General features: G+C 39.0%; 1 protein-coding gene across 2 annotated transcripts in view; it reads left to right on the top strand.

Annotated features, from left to right (window-relative positions):
* Nucleotides 1-18,781, top strand: part of tmeff2a (transmembrane protein with EGF-like and two follistatin-like domains 2a) — a 121,590-nt gene that overhangs the window by 29,595 nt on the left and 73,214 nt on the right. For both annotated transcript variants that reach the window (XM_053626429.1, XM_053626428.1), the window contains exons 2-3: nt 2,787-2,896; nt 17,705-17,834. In XM_053626429.1, the coding sequence (XP_053482404.1) occupies nt 2,787-2,896; nt 17,705-17,834 (240 nt within the window). The remainder of the gene's footprint in view (nt 1-2,786; nt 2,897-17,704; nt 17,835-18,781) is intronic.

Raw genomic sequence — 18,781 nt, 5'->3', positions numbered from 1 at the left:
TGTTACAGTCAACTGCACATTGTCCTGTTTCATTTGGACTTGCAACTGATTCATCGACAGTGTTACAAAACTCGCGCTGGGCTCAAAAACGCTGCGTGGTCTTCAAATTGTGATGATTCTGTCAGGCACCTCAGCAAAATGTGAATCCCAAACACTCAGCATATGTATTGAGCTGAAGAGGGAATTGAGGCCGCTGCTCCAAGAAGTAGATCATATTGTACCCATGTGCCACTAAAATGCCCAACGCGAGGCTTGTCTCGCTTTGTAAAAGGAATGTATCTACAACAAAGCGTAGTCATGGATAGACAGCATATTCTGAAGCGCTGGCTGTGTTTTTTGAGGTCAGAGTTTTGTCACGAATTTGGTTTGAAATCATATTGCACAGTTTTTTGTTTTGCATCATTATTAATGATAAAATAATTAAGGATAAATTTATACATTTAAAATGTATATCCGGATTTCTGTAGAGCTGCTTTGTGACAATGTACATTGTTAAAGGCGTTATACAAATAAATTGAACTGAATTTAATTGATGGACAGATAGCAGTGGCAGAATGATGCTTAATCCCAGGTAATCTTTGTAATTTTTTTTCTTTCGTCTGTACCACTATACCTCTATGGAACAGTTTGGTTGTGAGAAAACAATGTATTTCACACAATGAAGTGCACAGGCTCTTAACCCTGATCCCAGAGTACTCCACCCTGTCCTGCATATTATAGTGTTTTCCCTGATCTAACAAATCTAATTCAACTAATGAGCTGATTAACAGACCTTCCTGAGTTGAAGTGAGTGTGTTAGAGCAGTAAAAATACTATAAAGTGCAGTATTTCAGGACTAGGGTTGAGATCCTGTGCTCCAGAGCTAAAGACTTTAACTCTTCACTGCATGGTGTTGCCATATGGCAATATGCCAATTTTTATTTGATAGGCAATAATACAGAGCTACTATTTTCCTATGTAACTAGAAAAAAAAGGGGCTTTACCTTTGACATAAAAAAATGTCATGTCACATGACCAGGAAGTGATGTTTGCACTTACTTTTCTGCAATCACATGGCATGGTGTAGGTCATCATCGTAGGGCTCTGAAAACGTGATAAATTTTTCAATATTTAGGCAAAATATTAGGCTACTTAAAGGAAAAAAATTAAACACTATCTGAGATAAGTTAACATTTATTTTTTGTCATTTAAACAAGTTTATATATTTTGAGTATTCTTTTAAATGGTAAAATGTAAATGTTGCCATATGGCAACAATATGCAATAATGGAACTGTGGTAGGTTTAATAAATTATTGAAACAGGTCTACATAGCAAAAAAAAAAAACCCCAAAAAAACAGAGACTAGACTTCTTTAATTCTTTAATACTATATTTATCCTTTCAAAGTAAGAAAAACTTGCAATTTCAGACTTTTTGCAATTGCATGTACTTGCAATCTAAATTTTATGTTTCAAGAGAAAAAATTAAGAATTCAAGAGAAAGAATGAAAAAGATACTTCACCCAAAACATGTCTGGATCTAATTTTGGTATATATTTTAAGTGAATAAAAAAATACTTTGAAAATACTTTACTTGTTTTTTCTCATTTGTAAGTCGCTTTGGATAAAAGCGTCTGCTAAAAGAATAAATGTAAATGTAAATGAATAAATCCATCCACATACTTTTTACAACTTTAATTCCTTTATAGAAGATATCACTTTTACATGCTTACTAGGTGGCAAAAAAACCTCTACAATTTATAGTCTGCAAAATAAAGTAATTGGAATGTAATCTCATATGATTTTTACTATATGACACTTTCCGTGATTGCACATTGTTGCCATACAGCAACAATTCACCAACCCCCCATTAAATAAATCAATAAAAATATTTTTATGTAAATGTAATAATTCATGCAGTACAGCATTAACAAGAACATGCTTCTTCAATCAGTCCGCACTTTTCAGCCTCTTCTCAATCTAATCTCACCTCCAAAGCACACCTGGTCTATCTATAATCAAACTCATGTCACGAAGTGTTATAGAGACAAGAATATCTTCAGTGTGTATCTGTATTGATGGGAAACACTAATGAATGTGTAGTTTATTCTGTATGGCTGCACAGAATCAATAGCTTAATAATCACTTTTAACTGTGCTCAGCGTGAGTTATTAGAACATACTGATGTTTACATCCACAAACAACAGCTGGATATGTATAAATATTAATATATTATTATAAACAGTGCGATTAGCAAACATGTGATGAACTCGTGTTCATCCAAAATTGGGGGAAATGCGCAGTGGGCTTGCCGCTATGATGAGCTTGCGTGCTGGCCTTTCCCTGAGCAGATTGTGTGGAGCGTGTGTGGTCGTGTTAGCGCCTAGCACAGACAGTAAATGTGGTTTATTTTCATTTCTAAGAATAAAATGATGAAGCGGTGTATAATGGGTGGAGTGGTTTGCTAAACTATGAATGTAATTTAGTTCCTCTTTTTTTTTTCCCCAACATTTTTTATGCATAAGGCATTTTAATTAAAGGACAATATAAATGTGATGGTCTGTTTGGTATTGTTAATTGCTCAACAGGGAACCAATAAGTCAATGGTTTTGAAATGAAAGGGCTAACAATATACTGTGATATACACCCTGATGATTTCAACTATACCATGATATAGATTTTTTTCTGACTATTAGACAGACAATACTTAAATAATCATTAATTATCCATGATCCACCATAATGTCTTGTTATTGAGGTGTGTGTGTGTGTGTGTGTGTGTATGTGTGTGTGTGTGTGTGTTCTGCAGGTGATGATGACCGAGACACAGATCTCTTCCTTTGTGACACCAACACTTGCAAGTTTGATGGCGAGTGTCTCAGAATCGGGGACATAATAACCTGCATCTGTGACTTCAAGGTGAGTGTATACTGTTGTTTCTTTTTTTTCTTTTTTTTTGTGACCTTTTTTTGTGTTCAGTAAACTGAACAGACTGAACCATATGCAAGCAATCAGAAAAGTGTTATTTTTTGCCCTGGGATCACCCTCAAACACAGGCTGTTTACAGCATTATAAACAAACCAGTCTCACCTGAAAGTATTTATTTCTCTGCTGACTGAAAACTCTTATAAAGCAGTAAAGAGGGAAAAGCAGTATTACGATCTCCTGCAGACACTGTAAATCAGATCAGTGTAGTCAAATGACTTTGACTGATATTTTAGTAGTGAACAATAGTTTTATTTTTCCTACATGTGATGTAGTTCTCTATTTCTTATAATTTTGTATTTTGGAAAAACAATGCTTTTGTAGGCTCTGGTTTAATTCCATTCCTTTGGCTGGGATTTTGCAACCTCCTTTTTCACAGTAAATTTTGGCAAATTTAATTATCACTATAGCATTCGATGTCACACTAATTGTAAGTGCAATGCGCTAATTGTAAATTCGCATGAGGCTGTTTTACATCCAGGGTTGTTGTCTTGTCAAAGAAAGAGCACAACCACCCCTATCCAATTTAGCCTTGGCTTCCATTCAACTGTGGAATGTAAAAGGAGGGAGTGTGAGAGGAAAAAGAAAAAGGGATAAGAGACAGAAAGAGAAAGAGCGCGAGAGACGTCCTTAATAATCTATTTGAGTTTAGTCGAAATGAAAATGGATTACAGTGCGTCCAAATGACTCAGTTATTTTTATCCCAGCTCACAAGGCATCATTAGTCTCTTTGGTGGAGATAAATAAAGTTACCATTTCAGGGTCTCTCTCTCTCTCTCTCTCTCTCTTTTTCTCTCTCTCTCTCTCTCTATCTATCTCTCTAGACAAAATAGGTCTCTGGCTGCAGGACATAGGCCGTCATGTTTTTAGGCAACACTGGGTCACATTGTTTTTATTTCGGAGCCTGTTACCTCCTGAGGGGCCGTACACAGCCTTCGCAGTTATCCTGGGCTGCCGGGTTCACTTACTGCAGCTGAGAAAAGCTTGACGTCAGAGAGCTTAAACCAAATCATAGTCCATGTCTTTATTCCATTAAGTGGAGTAATTCATCAAAGGAGGATCCTCTTAAGGGCTGTGTCAGAGTCAGAGCCTGGAGGGAAGAGGGTTAGCAAAAACAGGGGAGGTAGTGAAAGCTTCAGCTTGCTGGGAAGAGGGGAAGTGGGTTTGATCTCTGGGGATGAATAGAGGTCATTCAGCTCCTCATGTCCGTTCAGCGAAGTTTATTCACCTCACACCCAGGCCTTTCAGGCGCCTGCCGCATCGCTCCTAGTGTCACGCTTGCATGCAACTTGCTCTTTTATGGCTCCTAGTGTCTCTGTAATGGCCTCCTTTTTGGCTTGTGTTGTGCAGCACTCTTTTAGAGATCACCTAAAGGGGGTACTGTATGTGGTGCACATTTTCCCAGAGGAAAAAATAGGTAAAGCTTAAAATATATAGATAATATGTATATGTATGTGTATATATATATATATATATATATATATATATATATATATATATATATATATATATATATATATATATATACACACACACACACACACACACACACATATATATATATATATATATATATATATATATATATATATATATATATATAAATATATACACATACAATAGAATAATGGAAATATTTATGGATTTTAGTATAGCATATACAAATGAATGGTAAAATTTATACCCAATGAGCACAGAAACATTTAGGGAGTTTTTACTGATTTAATACTGTTTCTGTGCTTGTTTGGGAACGGCACTCATAATCTCAGTTTTGCTTTCACATAGAAGAATTCCTTCTGAACTGTGGATCAGCTGCTCAATTCCACATGTTATTTTTGTGCACACAGGTTTACAAAATGGCAGACATTAGGTTAATCTTTTTGTAGTTTTTTATTATTATTTTCATTCTGTATTAATGCTCAAGCTCTGAAGTACAGCACATTTTTGGATGCAGGGTCTGTCATCATGCAGGAATACCTACAAACAGTGATGTGCCATTCTCATATAAGAAGGTTTTTACTACCAGCACGAGACTTGAGTTTTCCACAGTGTTTTCAGTATAAGTGCTCACATACTAAATGTGAGATAATTTGTAAGCTTATTTTTATATATCAATAAAGCTTTCCATCTCCTCGGCTAACAATAACTCTCTCAATGGCATGACAAAACTTGAACTAGGAAATAACCTTACAAGAACCAGTCACCTTACTTGACTGAGAGCAGATAACATCCATTCAATTTAGGTGTGAAATTTATAAATATAACAGTGGCAAGGAAAAATTCCCTGAGATGACATGAAGCAGAAACATTGAAACTCAAAAGGGAAACCATCCTCATCTGGATAACACCAGATTATATAATTTCTCTTCTATAAATGTACATTGTGGTAACACACTTTCCAAAGTATGGTATTATTGTCTTTCACGCTTCACCAATCAAAGCATACTCTGGAAAAAGAAGAAAAAAAAACAGTGTGAAAATGACCTTGAAAAATGTTTTTAAATGATGTCTTGTGTTTATGTGCAAAGCAGGCCTAAAAAAGCAAATATGGATATAAGGAATTAATATGGACTCGTATATAGAGACCTATACACCTGTATATAGTGAGACCAAATAAGAAAATATACCAATAACAACTCCACATTTGTGGATCGGAATAGTCCAATAATAGTATTCTGTGGTCATTCATTGTAATCATATGATTTTGTTGTTACCTTGACTAAATCATGCAGTATTAATAGCCCTCAATTTTACGATTCAGGTACAAACTAGTACTGCCATCAGTGAAAAAGAAAGAGAGCTTCACAAGTTGGAGGCAGGAAATCATTCCAAATCTAGCATGGCAAAACCATTTAATCATTATCAATCAAGCAAAATGACACAGTTTTGCTTTACAGTGTAAGCTATATATTTTAAAGAATCTTCCTACATGCAGCATATTTTAAATTAGAGCATGTTCTTATGTTCTTATGATATGTGCATTCACATTCATGCATATTAAGAGCCATTGTTTTCTGCAGGTTCTTTAAATATACTGTATTATCTTAGCCTACACATTGGCCCATAATTGGATATGGGAAGATAAAAGGAAAGAGGTTGGCAGGGAAGCGGGATTTTGCTGCAGCTGTTAGAGTGTATTGATCAACTTGTGTTACATCATGGCAAGTTTGTGCATTTACAAGTTTCTGATACTGAAGGAGAAACTGACCAGCTCGAAGTGTTAATTGATCTTGAAATGTTCATGCATCCAGCTATACTTTTGCTTTATTTCCAGTTTAGTCCTGGTTTATGGGATGTCAGGTCTTGTTTATCACATCTATTCATGAGGCGTTTTGTCACACCTAGTTACCGCCTGCTGGGTTGCTGCTGGTATGATCGTGCTCCATTCGTGATGATTCACTTTGTTGTGGCTCTCATCTCAACTTTTAACATACTTAATCATTCATCTATCGTGCTTTCATTTTGCACTTGCTTCACCATTGCAGTGCGTCTGTAGTGCATTGTTTGGACTCGGTTCTGCTTCTTTGTACCCTGATCTAAGACTTGACTGCATGTCCGTCACTTCTCTTTTATGTTGTGTGGTCTTTGCCCTCTGTCTAGCATGACTGATCAATTTTTGCACTCTCGCACCTGCTCTCTTTGCTTGGCTGCCATTCATTCTCTTTTTCCCTGCTTGTCTGCTTGATATACGACTAGTCTCGCTGCCGTGCCGGATGACATACTGCAGGCCTTCCTGTTTACAACGGATGTGGTTTCATTACCGTAACGGGAACTGAGTTCTAACACAAAAAAGCAGAGACAACCATCCTAACAAGCTTGTGTTCAGTGCGAGACATTCTCGCAGGGTCTAGAATTATGCCATGATCACATACATCGCCATGAAGCCCTCATTCCATATATTTGCATACATTTGTGATTCCTTTATCCATCAGCAATATGACCTCTCATGGTAAGTCAGCAGGTTTAAAGCTAGTGCTTTACAGTATTCCCTGGTGCCATCTCAGCTGTATGGGTATCTGGGGACTGTGCCATTACTGGCTTGAAAGCAGTAGCCATACAAGCAGCTCATCTTTGTATAGCCTTTTGCACTGATATCTGCAAAATACAGAAATAGTTGTAAGATGCTGCTTTGTCTTTTTTGAGATTCTTACACATTTGAGACATCTGGGCTTTACCTACCTCAGCTTCAGCAGATCCACCTGTCTTTCTTTCTCAGCCTTCTACTTTTCCTTTCTCAGCATGTTTTAGAGCTGACTTCTTGTTTTTTTTTGCTGGGACTCTAACTGGTATATATTTTCACCCCTCAATGCCCCTCCTAATAGCTGTAGCTTAAGATGAACGGCCACAATTGTGCCGAGAGGTCTCTGCAGGATATGACCACATAGTCCACGAAAGGTTAACTTCCACTGATGCATTACAAATGCAGCAATTAAAATCAGGGAGGCAGTTCTCACAGATTAGAAAATGGACTAGTTTTTTGTGTGAGGTGAATGAGAATCCAGCACAGCAAAGCCACCTGTTATCCGTCCCTACTTCGGGTGTGTTAGAGGATTATATTTTTCTCTTGGACTTTACCCAGCCCCGTGCGGGAGCCTTGGGAAAGCTATTTGCCTTGGAAATGAGAACGGAGCGCCGAGGGGTTGCTGTAGCACTAACTCCAGTGAGAGCCTTTCCCCTGGATAGTAGCATATGTGTCACCCCCGCATGCCTCTCTTCAGCCTGTCAGACACCATTACAGAAGAGCCGTCTCTCCTGACAGGGCCCGGGAGCTCCACGCTGAGCAGAGATTCAGTCTAATCAAGAGCAGACTGCCAAGCAGTTAAAGAGAGAGGCAGAAGCCAGGGTTCTCCCATCCCTCCACCAACCTCCACCACTCCACTCCTGTCAGAATCAGGCGGCACATACTACTCCAGAAAGGGCATCCTCGGAATAGTGGACTGTCACTCAGCCGGACATCAGCAGGCGTGTATTGGTCTGAGGGAAGGAAAGAAATATCATGTGGAGACACACGGCAGATTTCCATTATTTGCGCACGCATATCGTAGCCGATTTTTTTTCTTCCCCTCGACGTGACCCTCTTTCACCCACTCTTTCTCAGAGCTGTCATAGATAATGTGCATCTGTGAGAAGGCTGGGCTTGAATTCTAATGTACGAGGACAAAGTTGTTCTCTTGCTTTCTCAGATAAGGGTGAAGTTGAATTTATCACTCTGGAAGGCTGCCTTAATTCCCGTTTCACAATCGGTCAAAGCTGCCTCGTGTCTGACCTCAAGGGACAGGTTTCCGAGAGGTGACTGATGAGGCAAAGAGCATTTGGGAATGAAAAGACAGAACAAATCATGCATGAAAGAATATGAAGAATATTCTTGTGTCCTTGTGCAAGGTCTTTCTATCCATGCTCTTGTCCAAAGTCAGGCTGTCCCCTTGGTGCTGAGCTAATTATCAGACAGGAGGCCTGTTTTTTTTTTGTTTTTTTTTTTTTGCTATCCCCTTTGGGATTTTAACATGTCAGGAACAGTGTACCAGATGCCCATCATATAACAGGCTTATCTGACAACCAAGTGAGCAACACAGAATTTCAGAGAAAGCTTCTTTCTTTTGTTAGGTGCCTCAGGTATAAGCACTCAATGATTTCAGTCACCTTTGTAAACCACCTCTGCTTTGCTAAAACTGACCTTTAAGTTTTCAACAAAAGGATGCTTTTGTGGAAGAAATCCACAAGTAGTGCATCATGGACATCAAATAGCAAAGTTTAGGAATTTCAAGAGCACTATGTCCTAGCCTGCCCTTCCTCTCCTCAAGGCTCGGTCCCTTTGACAGATTTATTCTCCTGATAAGGATCACATGCGGTTAACTGATATGCACCAGATAATAGTGCAACTACAAACTTAAGGAAACCGAAGGAAAGAAATGGTCTGAGGCAAATGTCTTGTGTGCAGATGTGTCTCCTGGACACATCAGGTTAATTCGGGTGCATATGTGCATGTGTGTCCATATCAGTGCTCCATGTCTCCCCTTTAGCTGTTTTCAATCACAGTCTCTCACTCACAGAGCACTTTCCACATCACTGCGGGCTCTCATGTTTCTCGGCGTGTGCTGTCTCAGCCGTCTTAATGCACCCAGGGGTCAGTTCTCACAAAGGCATTTTGGGTGAAGGAAGGTGTACATAATGTCTAATGATGCAAATGGATTGGATCATGTTGCGCAATGCATAATTAACTCGGTATACCCATTTCCTATCAAGCTGCTGTATATTGAGGGGAAGAGTCAAGCATATGAAGATGCTTTTCTTATTCCCCATTTCTCCATTTCATTCAGGCACTCCATTAGTGGGCTGCAGGCTGGGGGACCATATGGGACTCTGGCGTTATCCCTCCCAGACGTCTTGCCATTATAAATATAACATGATTGGATTTCACACTTACTCCCTGACAGGCTTACGAGGAGCGTTTCACACATGGGTGTGGCTGTACATGTGCACATGCTAAACAAATCATACACACTAACTATACTCATGTGCATTTTCAGTAAATACATTTAAAATTTTATACACACACACACACACACACACACACACACTCACACAAACATTTGCTGTGTCCTTCTCACCTTGTTTATGTGTCTCTCGCACAGCTGTTGGAGAATAAAGGTCTTTTATATTAGCACCTCTGCAACTGTCTCCACAGCTCACAGACCTCTAGCTGACCTGATATCTGTGCAAGAAATTGCTGGTACTAATGCCTTACAGCGGCTTACACACACTTCCCCAGCTCTGGATTTTTTTTTAAACACAGCTACTCCATCCACACTCTCCCCTGTGTCAAACTAATTGCTTGTCTCAGTACACTCTCTGCACACTGCTTTGTGAAGCAAGTCTCTTCACGAGAGAGATTATTCAGACTCGATGCACTCAGCATGAACGGATCCACTGATCTGCTCATCTTTGGACAAGTGGACTATTTTGTGGCGCTGGGCAGATGAACGGGCGGCCTAATGGATGGATTGATTAATGCTCGAGTGGGAGGCAGGAATGGATTAATTGATGGATGGACTAAAAAAATTAAAGCAGGGACGGATAGTCACATACTCCTGAAGGGGTTCTTACACCAAAACATGCCATCACATCACATTACATCATCCACCTTGTCCCCTTTATCCGTCTGCTCATTCTAATCACTGAGATTACGCATAAATGGCATGTTTTATGAAAATGCCTTTTTATAATCAAGTGCGAGCATTAGTGTATATCGGTTGATGGACAGTCAGTGACGTGTTAAAAGGTGGGCCGCACGGATAGACAGCACGCTCATGCATTAGGCCATCTTTATGTGTAGAGTGTATGTGAATGAGGAAACGTGAGCCGGAGAAAGTCAGCCTGTTGCAAGCAAGAGTCACAGCAGCCCCTGCAGGACATAACTGAAACTGCCATATGGCAATACAGGTGCAAGATGATGATGTGCATCATCAAAAAGACTTGCGTATTGTATATGAATATGAAAAATGTCATCACATTAGTCACAAGCAGAAATGCTTTGACCAGAAATACTTTGAGCAGAAATTGAGTAGAAATGCTTTGATTTTCATCATGGTTTACTATAATGCATATTCGGAAGATTTGAGTATACATTTTGTACTGATTTCCTTTGTCCATTGGTCAAGGTATTATCTGTTTCTTCTCTCTCTCTCTCTCTCTCTCTCTCAGGTGTGAACCCAGGTATGAGCAGGTTTTAATATAAAATAATAGGTTTTTATATAAAATAAAATAAAATATAAAAAATAGCACAAACTAATGACACTACTTTGCTTAAATGTATATTTTTTATTTTATTTTATTTCATGCACTGTGTAGGTGCATGGTGGCTTAGTGGTTAGCACATTTGCCTCATACCTCCAGGGTTGGGGTGCCACAGCCCTGTGTGTGCAGAGTTTGCATGTTCCCCGTGCTGCGAGGGTTTCCTCCAGGTACTCCAGTTTCCTCCACCAATCCAAAGACATGCATGTATTGCATGCATGATTGGCATGTCCAAAGTGTACGTAGTGTATGAATGGGTGTGTGAATGTATATGTGAGCGTGCCCTGCGATGGATTGGCACCCCGTCCAGGGTGTACCCCCCCCCCTTGTGCCCCATGCTCCCTGGGATAGGCTCCAGGTTCCCTGCGACCCAGTAGGATAAGCTGTATAGAAAGTGGATGGATGGATTTTATGCACTGTGAAATATATTGGCTATGAAATCTCATACCAGAGCGCAGTTCAATGCTGCAATTAATTTTCTATAAAATGTGCGCTCCGACGGTACTTCCAGCAACTCACAGGTTTATATTAATGCATTTGTTATAATTTCTATAGTAACAACTCATTCACGTTAATGCTCACCATAATCTAAGATTAATACTAAACGCGTTAAAAATCTATACTGCAATAAATGCCGTCTTAGCAAGTGAACATATCTTGAATGTAGTTAAATTGGTTGCCTGACCATTTTTAATTTTCCTAATTGTGTTTGAGTGATTAGCTCTGTAACCAGTGGAATCTCAAACTCAAAATTTTTACAGCAGAATTCTACTATAGAGGTCTTATATCTGTGAAAACTTCAGATTCGTATCTGGTCCCCCACCAGAGATATTCAACCTGAAATTAGGGGAATTTTTTTTATAATTCTTGCCCCCATAAAAAAGAGAATTCTCAAACCTGAAATGTTCTGCACGCACACTATACTTACCTAAGTACCCTCTAAAAATTAAGACTGAGACTTTAACCCTTCCCATTATAAATTAACCCTAAACGTGGACCTGTGAGCAATCTTGAGCATTAAATTCTTAAGTTCTTAAGTTCTAAGTCTAAGGAACATGAATGTGAATGTTTATATATGCACATGTACTATGTAATGTGCTCTAGATATCAGTTTTTGTTCCAAGGAGATTTCATTAAACAGCTAACCTAAATTTGTTGTGTGCCATGACACAAAGATGGGCATCGTAGTTAAACCAAGTAAAAAAAACCTTTTTTTAAAAACTGGAGGTTTTGCAATGCCAATATACAGAGGTAATCACTCTTAAATTAAAAACAAAATAAAAAATGGTCAAGCAACCTGCATTGGACCACTTGAGATGGAACGACCCACTGATGTAGTATTTCCTATTATAAGAATATTAAACCAATCTCTAGTCTTTCTGAACTCATTTTATGCTTGAAATTGTTATTGTTCTATTGGCAGATAATTTTGTTTCTTTCTAGTAATAAATGCTTAAAATTAACAAAATTGTCTGGCAATAGAACAATAACAATTTCAAGCATAAAGAGAGTTTAAAAAATGGCTAGAAATTGGTTAAATCATATATTTATTTTCATTATGATCTTATAATACGAAATACTAGATAAATTAGACTATAAGTTATTTCTGCTTGATAAGATGCCTTTTTTTTGCAGTGTATTGTCATTTAACATAATAAAATTTATATTACTATGATGGCATTTTCTGAGAGGAAACATTTGTTTAATGTTTTTGGAAGGAGTCTCCAGTGTCATTGCTTTGTACCAGTCAGAGATTAAGTTGTAAGTTTGCAGAAACAGGAAAGTCCTCATGTCGGAGGGCTTGTGCGTTGCAACGTGACAAGCTGGACGTAAGTGAGAACAGGAACTAAAGAACTGACTAGTTTCATGTTTCATAACATTACATTTAACTCTAAATGTGTTATTGTTTAGTTAATAACGACAATTGAATATTGACAAATTGCTGTCGTGGAAGAGGAATAAAACACTTTGGGGTGTGCTGTTATGGCAAATATTCAGTAAAATTCGCTCTGCTTCATGTCGGGCTTCATCACACCACCCCATCACTGAATATTGTATTATAACAGCATGTCACTGGGGTTTTTATTTCTTAATTGACAACCAAACCTGCAGAAACAAATAGCATAAATATTGTTCAATTTCTTTTTATATGGGGTGCCACCTTGACAGAGATCGTGTCTATAGGAGTGCACCGCTCCCTTTTTTATTTTTTACCATCTTCTCGGGGAAGAAGGCGGGGGACTCCCTGCACAGGGTACCAATCAGGGCATAATCACACACCCATTCACACACTACAGACAAATTGGGAATGCTAATCAGCCTACAGCACATGTCTTTGGACTGGTGGAGGAAACTGGAGTACCCAGAGGAAACCCCTGAAGCATAGGGAGAACATGCAAACTCCACACACGCAGGGTGGAGGCAGAAGGGGGCACCCCCAACCCTGGAGGTGCTAGGCAAACATGATAACCTTGAGAGCCACTGTGCCACAAATCGATTTCAAAACTATTTATTTATTAACTGATACCAACATTTTATTATAAGTGAGTTGATTTTGTGTGAGTATTTATTGCCTGGTTGTGCAAAAGGTGCCATCCACAATAGTGACATGCTTTAAGACAATTTGTGTTCACATGCCGGATCTGCACTTGGTAAAACTGTTCACAGAATTAAACAAACCAGCAGATTCTGATCACCGACATGTTTCATTTCTGATCCTGATACCGAGTATGAAATCAATACATCCCTGTACTCTTGGAAGAATTTTTTTTTTTTGAGAGAGAGAGAGAGAGAGAGAGAGAGAGAGAGAGCTCTTTGGATAGTTACATGTTTTTTGACTTGTCTGAGAAGAGGGTTCTAGGGGTTTTACAGTATATTTAACCTTATACTTAAGAACATGTCTGTCTGGTCCCTGTTATCATATCTTTTCTGTATCTGTCTACATGTTTTATTCCTCTCTGCATTGATCTGAGACTGAGCAGGTCATAACTACACCTCTATATTTTTCCCTCTGTTCAACCTCTCCTTGCTTTATAATTGAAACACTATTGATGTACAGTGTTCACCTGGAAACAGATCACTGATTATCCTCTTATCTTCCTATAGCTTTTTCCAGACTACTCAGTATTTCCTTCAGCTGTGGTGAGAACAGTTCACAGCTACACTTCGTAAAGGGTGGCGATATTGATAGCCTTAAGGGACGAGTATGAAAAGAGTGAATTGCACTGGCTCGGGAAGAACAGGCGCCTCTCGAGGCACCCCGGGGTGCAGGGCATCTTTCGTACTGTTGCATCATGTCTGGTGAAAAGCGAAGCCTGATTGAAAACTCTGAGCTGCCGAGACATAGACGGAGGACGAGGGGTTTGAAAGCCATGTGATGGCAGCGCCTCAATCTTTGGCTTCTATTCTTCTTCTCTTTCTGTGCCGTTTTCATTTTCTCTCTTGCACTCCCCCACTGCTTCCTTTGCATCTATTTTTGAAACTGGCAAGTCCTTCGTAACTTCTTCTTTCTTTATTTCCTGTAATATCAGTGGGGCTTTATTCTCACTGAGCACCTCAGAGCATTGTTAGTTCTACTCTACCTTGCTACTTTCTCTCTTTCTCACCTTTATGTCTGTCTAGGTATATCTGCCAATCTGTCTCTTTTTATAACCCCTCTCTCTTTCTTTCTCTCTATTTTTTTCCTCTGGAGATAACAGTAAGAATTTCCTGTGCTTGCTGCTTAATTTTGATTAATAGAAATGAGCTACATGATTCAAAATGTATCGGTTTTCCTAACAGATTTTCCTAATGAGATTCTTGACGAGATCCATCTGCTATTTTTGATCTCATCCATCTATCCACACATATCCAACCTTAATTTATTTTGTTCTTTTGTTCCTACCTCTCAATCCTCCATTCAACCGGATCTCTTGCACCGCTGCCAACCTTGGCTCCGACCGCTCTCCCTCTACATTATACTGCCTCCCAGCCGATAAAACAGCGGGTATGGAGTGGGTTCCGGAATCAATGGGCACGGCTTTTCCTCTCTTCCTTTCACGGCTGGATAAAGGCCAATACAGTGGCTCATCCAAACAGTGAGCAGTCAGGCCAGCGCTGCCCTATATCATGCCCACCTCTCTTACTCACCTTGTGCATGGCGTAGGACAGAGACAGATCTCTTGCTTGCTGAAGCCAGGTGTACCCGTGTGTGGCATTATCATATTCTCCCAGAATACCTGCCTGAGGTGTGGATCTGCTCCAGTTTCCGGAAGGCCACCCACTTTATGTGCAGTACAGCGAGGGAGCGAAACAGATGAGTCCTTTCTTCTGCTGAAATGCAGCAGTGCTGCTGGAGGATGTGTTTGATTCAAAAAACAAAATACAGGATGGGTATACAGGAATAGATACTCCTTGAGGTCACCCATCAACCAAACGCTATCATTTTACATTTTACATTTTACAACTTAGATCTCGTGTCAGTCCTGAACCAGTTTTCTCATCTTGATGTTCAGGACTTCCTAGTCTCTCTTTCATTATAGGAGAAACTTCGGAAGTTCAAAGCTGCCAGAATATATTTGGGTCTTCCTCCACTGCCTTCATTTAGATTCTACACACACACACACAGACACACACACACACACACACACACACACACACACACACACACACACACAAACGCACACCTCTGTATTCTCTTGTGCTAGCTGTTTACCCAAACATGTTTCTTTAAAAAAAGAAATGCTAACACAGCTGAGATCAGCTCAGAGATATGTAGGCCAGATATTTTGTTCATTTGCTTTAAAAATAAAATCTCTGTCCCCTCCAGACTTCATCATGATTCAGGGTTGCTGGATAATGCGAAGCTTGTATCCACATAATCCTTTTTCAGACATAAATTTCCATTGGACTAGTGCAAGTGTTCTAAGCCAATTTATGTTTTGTTTTTTTGTTTTTTATCTGTTCTGGCTCTGGTGATAACTGGCCTGTGCTGTGATGAATAAAATACAGAAGTTTCCTCAAGGTGCATGATTATATTGAGTAATTTTTACACACTATGTAAAAGAAAAATGTCCCATAATTCATTACCTCTTAATGTTTACAAATATATTGAACATGGAAGTCTGAAGGTACTGTAGTAATACAAGTATAGGGCCTAAAGGACTAGTGCAGCTGCATCACTCTCTTTAGTTAGAGATGACGTGAGGGCTAAATTCCACTGGAACCACTATAACTTGGAATTTCAATGAAAAAAAATCTTGGATGTCATTGAAGATATGAAGATTAACAAGCAAGTTGTTCAAGGTGGATTTTTCCTTAATGATTATTCTGAAGATTAATTTGAATGATTATTTAAGACAAGTTAAAAACATAAATCAGAAATGCTATTATCATATAAAACATCACAGAATAGTTTTCTTTTAAAGGTGCAATAGTCAATTTTTTTTTTCCGTACTAATAATACCTACTGGATATACATGATTAAAATACATGATGTACATGATTTTAAAAAAAAAAAACGATGGCTTAAGCAGCAGAAACTCAGGAGAAAAGTTTTACATTGCTGAGAAATCCCCTTTGGAAAACTGTTATGGTCCAAATGCATATTCCCTCACACTCCATCATGCCACACCTTGCTAGCATACTAATACCGCTGCTTAGCGCTCATAAGAGCTTATTACCAAGAAAAAAGTACAGCGACTACACTTGTGGCCATTCTCATAAATCATTATAAGCTGGATTTTGTGTGTGTATAGTGTTATACACCAATCAGCCATAACATTAAAACCGCCTGCCTAATATTGTGCAGGTCCCCCTTGTGCCACAAAAATACCTCTCACCTGTCAAGGCATAGACTCCAGAAGACTTCTGAAGGTATGCTGTGGTATCTGGCACCAAGATGTTAGCAGCAAATCCTTTAAGTCCTGTAAGTTGTGAGGTAGGGCCTCCATGGATCAGACTTGTTTGTCCAGCACAGACTTCTCTCCCCACACACATCAGTGAGCCTTGAGCGCCCATGACCCTGTCTCTGCTTCACTGGTTGTCTTTCATTGGAACACATTTCGTAGGTACTAACCATCACAATTGTCAAAGTCACTCAAATGCTTATACTTGCAGATTTTACCTGCTTCCAGCACATTGACTTTGAGAACTAACTGTTTACTTACTGTTTAATATATCCCACCCCTTGACAGGTGCCGCTGTTACGAGATAATCACTTCACCTGTCAGTGGGTTTAATGTTATGGCTGATCGTTGTACTTGAAAGTGATGTCATGACAGTACTTGCTAATGGTAACTCTAGTTTCCATCTTTGTATTCATGGGTGGGAAAAGGGGGCGGGCTCAAAGAGTAAAAAAAATCATTCAAATATTATTCAGCTCTAGCTACTTAACCTATAGAGACTTAATCTTGACAAAATTTGAGAGACCTTTAACAGATTATGTTGAAATGTATTTTCAGTAGTGACAGAACCACCTGTACCATGTGAAAAAGTGAAAAAGTTTGAAGTGCGAAGGTCACAAAATATTGTGGCACTGTGGCTTTGTTTATTGGACAGTAGTTGGTGGTGGGTGAAAGGGTGACACCTGCTTAGGGCACTAAATGTGTTGTAGCCAGCACTGCTGCTCTTCATTATTTGGCATTTCTAAGTGTTTTTCCGACTGTGAAGAGAATACAGGAACCTCTGGACTGAGGTATATTGACAGTTTTTCATTGAAAATATGTTGTCAGTCATCTTGTGTCTATTCTATAATAATCTAGTGCAAATGGAATATAACATAATCGAACACCGAAAATTGAAAAAGACAACTTGAATACGTTGAAAGAAAGTGAATCCCCTTCCCCAGAATGCTTATAGCAACCTAAAAAATCAGTGCGGCACTCATAACAATAAGGGAAAAAAATTGAATCAATATGTTGTTAAAATATAGCAGACCTTTCTTACACTCTTCATTTTTTCTCCCTCGATCAGTGTAACAACGACTATGCCCCAGTGTGTGGCTCCAATAACAAGTTCTACAATAACGAGTGTTTGCTCCGGAGGGATGCTTGCAAACAGCAGACCGAGATCCTGGTGGTGTCAGAGGGACCCTGTCCTATCGGTAAGTTTGCTGTGTTTATGTGTATGTGTATGTGTGTGTATGTGTGTGTGTGTGTGTGTGTGTGTGTGTGTGTGTGTGTGTAAATCATATAGCACCAACAGAAATGGTGTCAGAAAGAACAGCAGAGTTGATGGGATGAGACCTGAGAAACACTCAGTTGGAGGATAGTAATAAATCTGTGGCTTTTATGCGGAGTGATGTATGGAGTGTAGGAGCTACAGTATATAACTAAAATAATAAAACCCACAAAATATACAACTCCTGTTCTAACATGCCACTCAAGTAAAAGTAAAAGTCTTCCACTCACAGACTTCCACTCACATTTCATGATGAGTTCACGTAAAATAGTACCTGCATTTCACTGTACTTAAGTGTCAAATGTAAAGAGTTATTTTAGTTCTGTTATCAGTTTCTCAAGACATCTCTAACTCCAGAAAAAAGCAAGACACTGCGAATATCCCCCTCTGCTTCCTTTTGCCAGTTTCTCGCCGCATTAGGGGCGTGTCTGTCTACAATGCAGGACGTGAATGAACCTGTCAATCATACTTTCAAATAAATCGTCTTCTTATTCAAGTAGACTGCCATCATAAACTCTCAGCAAAGGCATTCCGAACAAAATATTTTTGTGAATCATAAAATGAATTCCTTGTTTACAGCAAGGCATTCATGCAGAAATGTGCCAGTGTAAAACAGACAGCAAGCTTTCTCAGCCAGGTAAAAGGTACACTGAATAATGATTTGTTTGTTTCAACTTGAAAGCATATTTGAACATATTTTAGATATTTCGGCTACTCCAGGTTTTTCCTACTCCAGAGTGATAAGTTGCTTCACAATGTATAAAGTCTGCAAGTCTTTCTTTAGTACAAATTTTGTTATAGATGTTTATTTTATGACTTCTGCATTATTCAGTAAGTACAAAAACATTTTACATGTCCAAACAAAAAGAA

The sequence above is a fragment of the Ictalurus furcatus genome, chromosome 6, assembly GCF_023375685.1.
Source record: "Ictalurus furcatus strain D&B chromosome 6, Billie_1.0, whole genome shotgun sequence".
Classification (NCBI taxonomy): domain Eukaryota; kingdom Metazoa; phylum Chordata; class Actinopteri; order Siluriformes; family Ictaluridae; genus Ictalurus; species Ictalurus furcatus.
The sequence above is the reverse complement of the archived record's forward strand: the minus strand, read 5'-3'. Positions and strand labels throughout refer to the sequence as shown.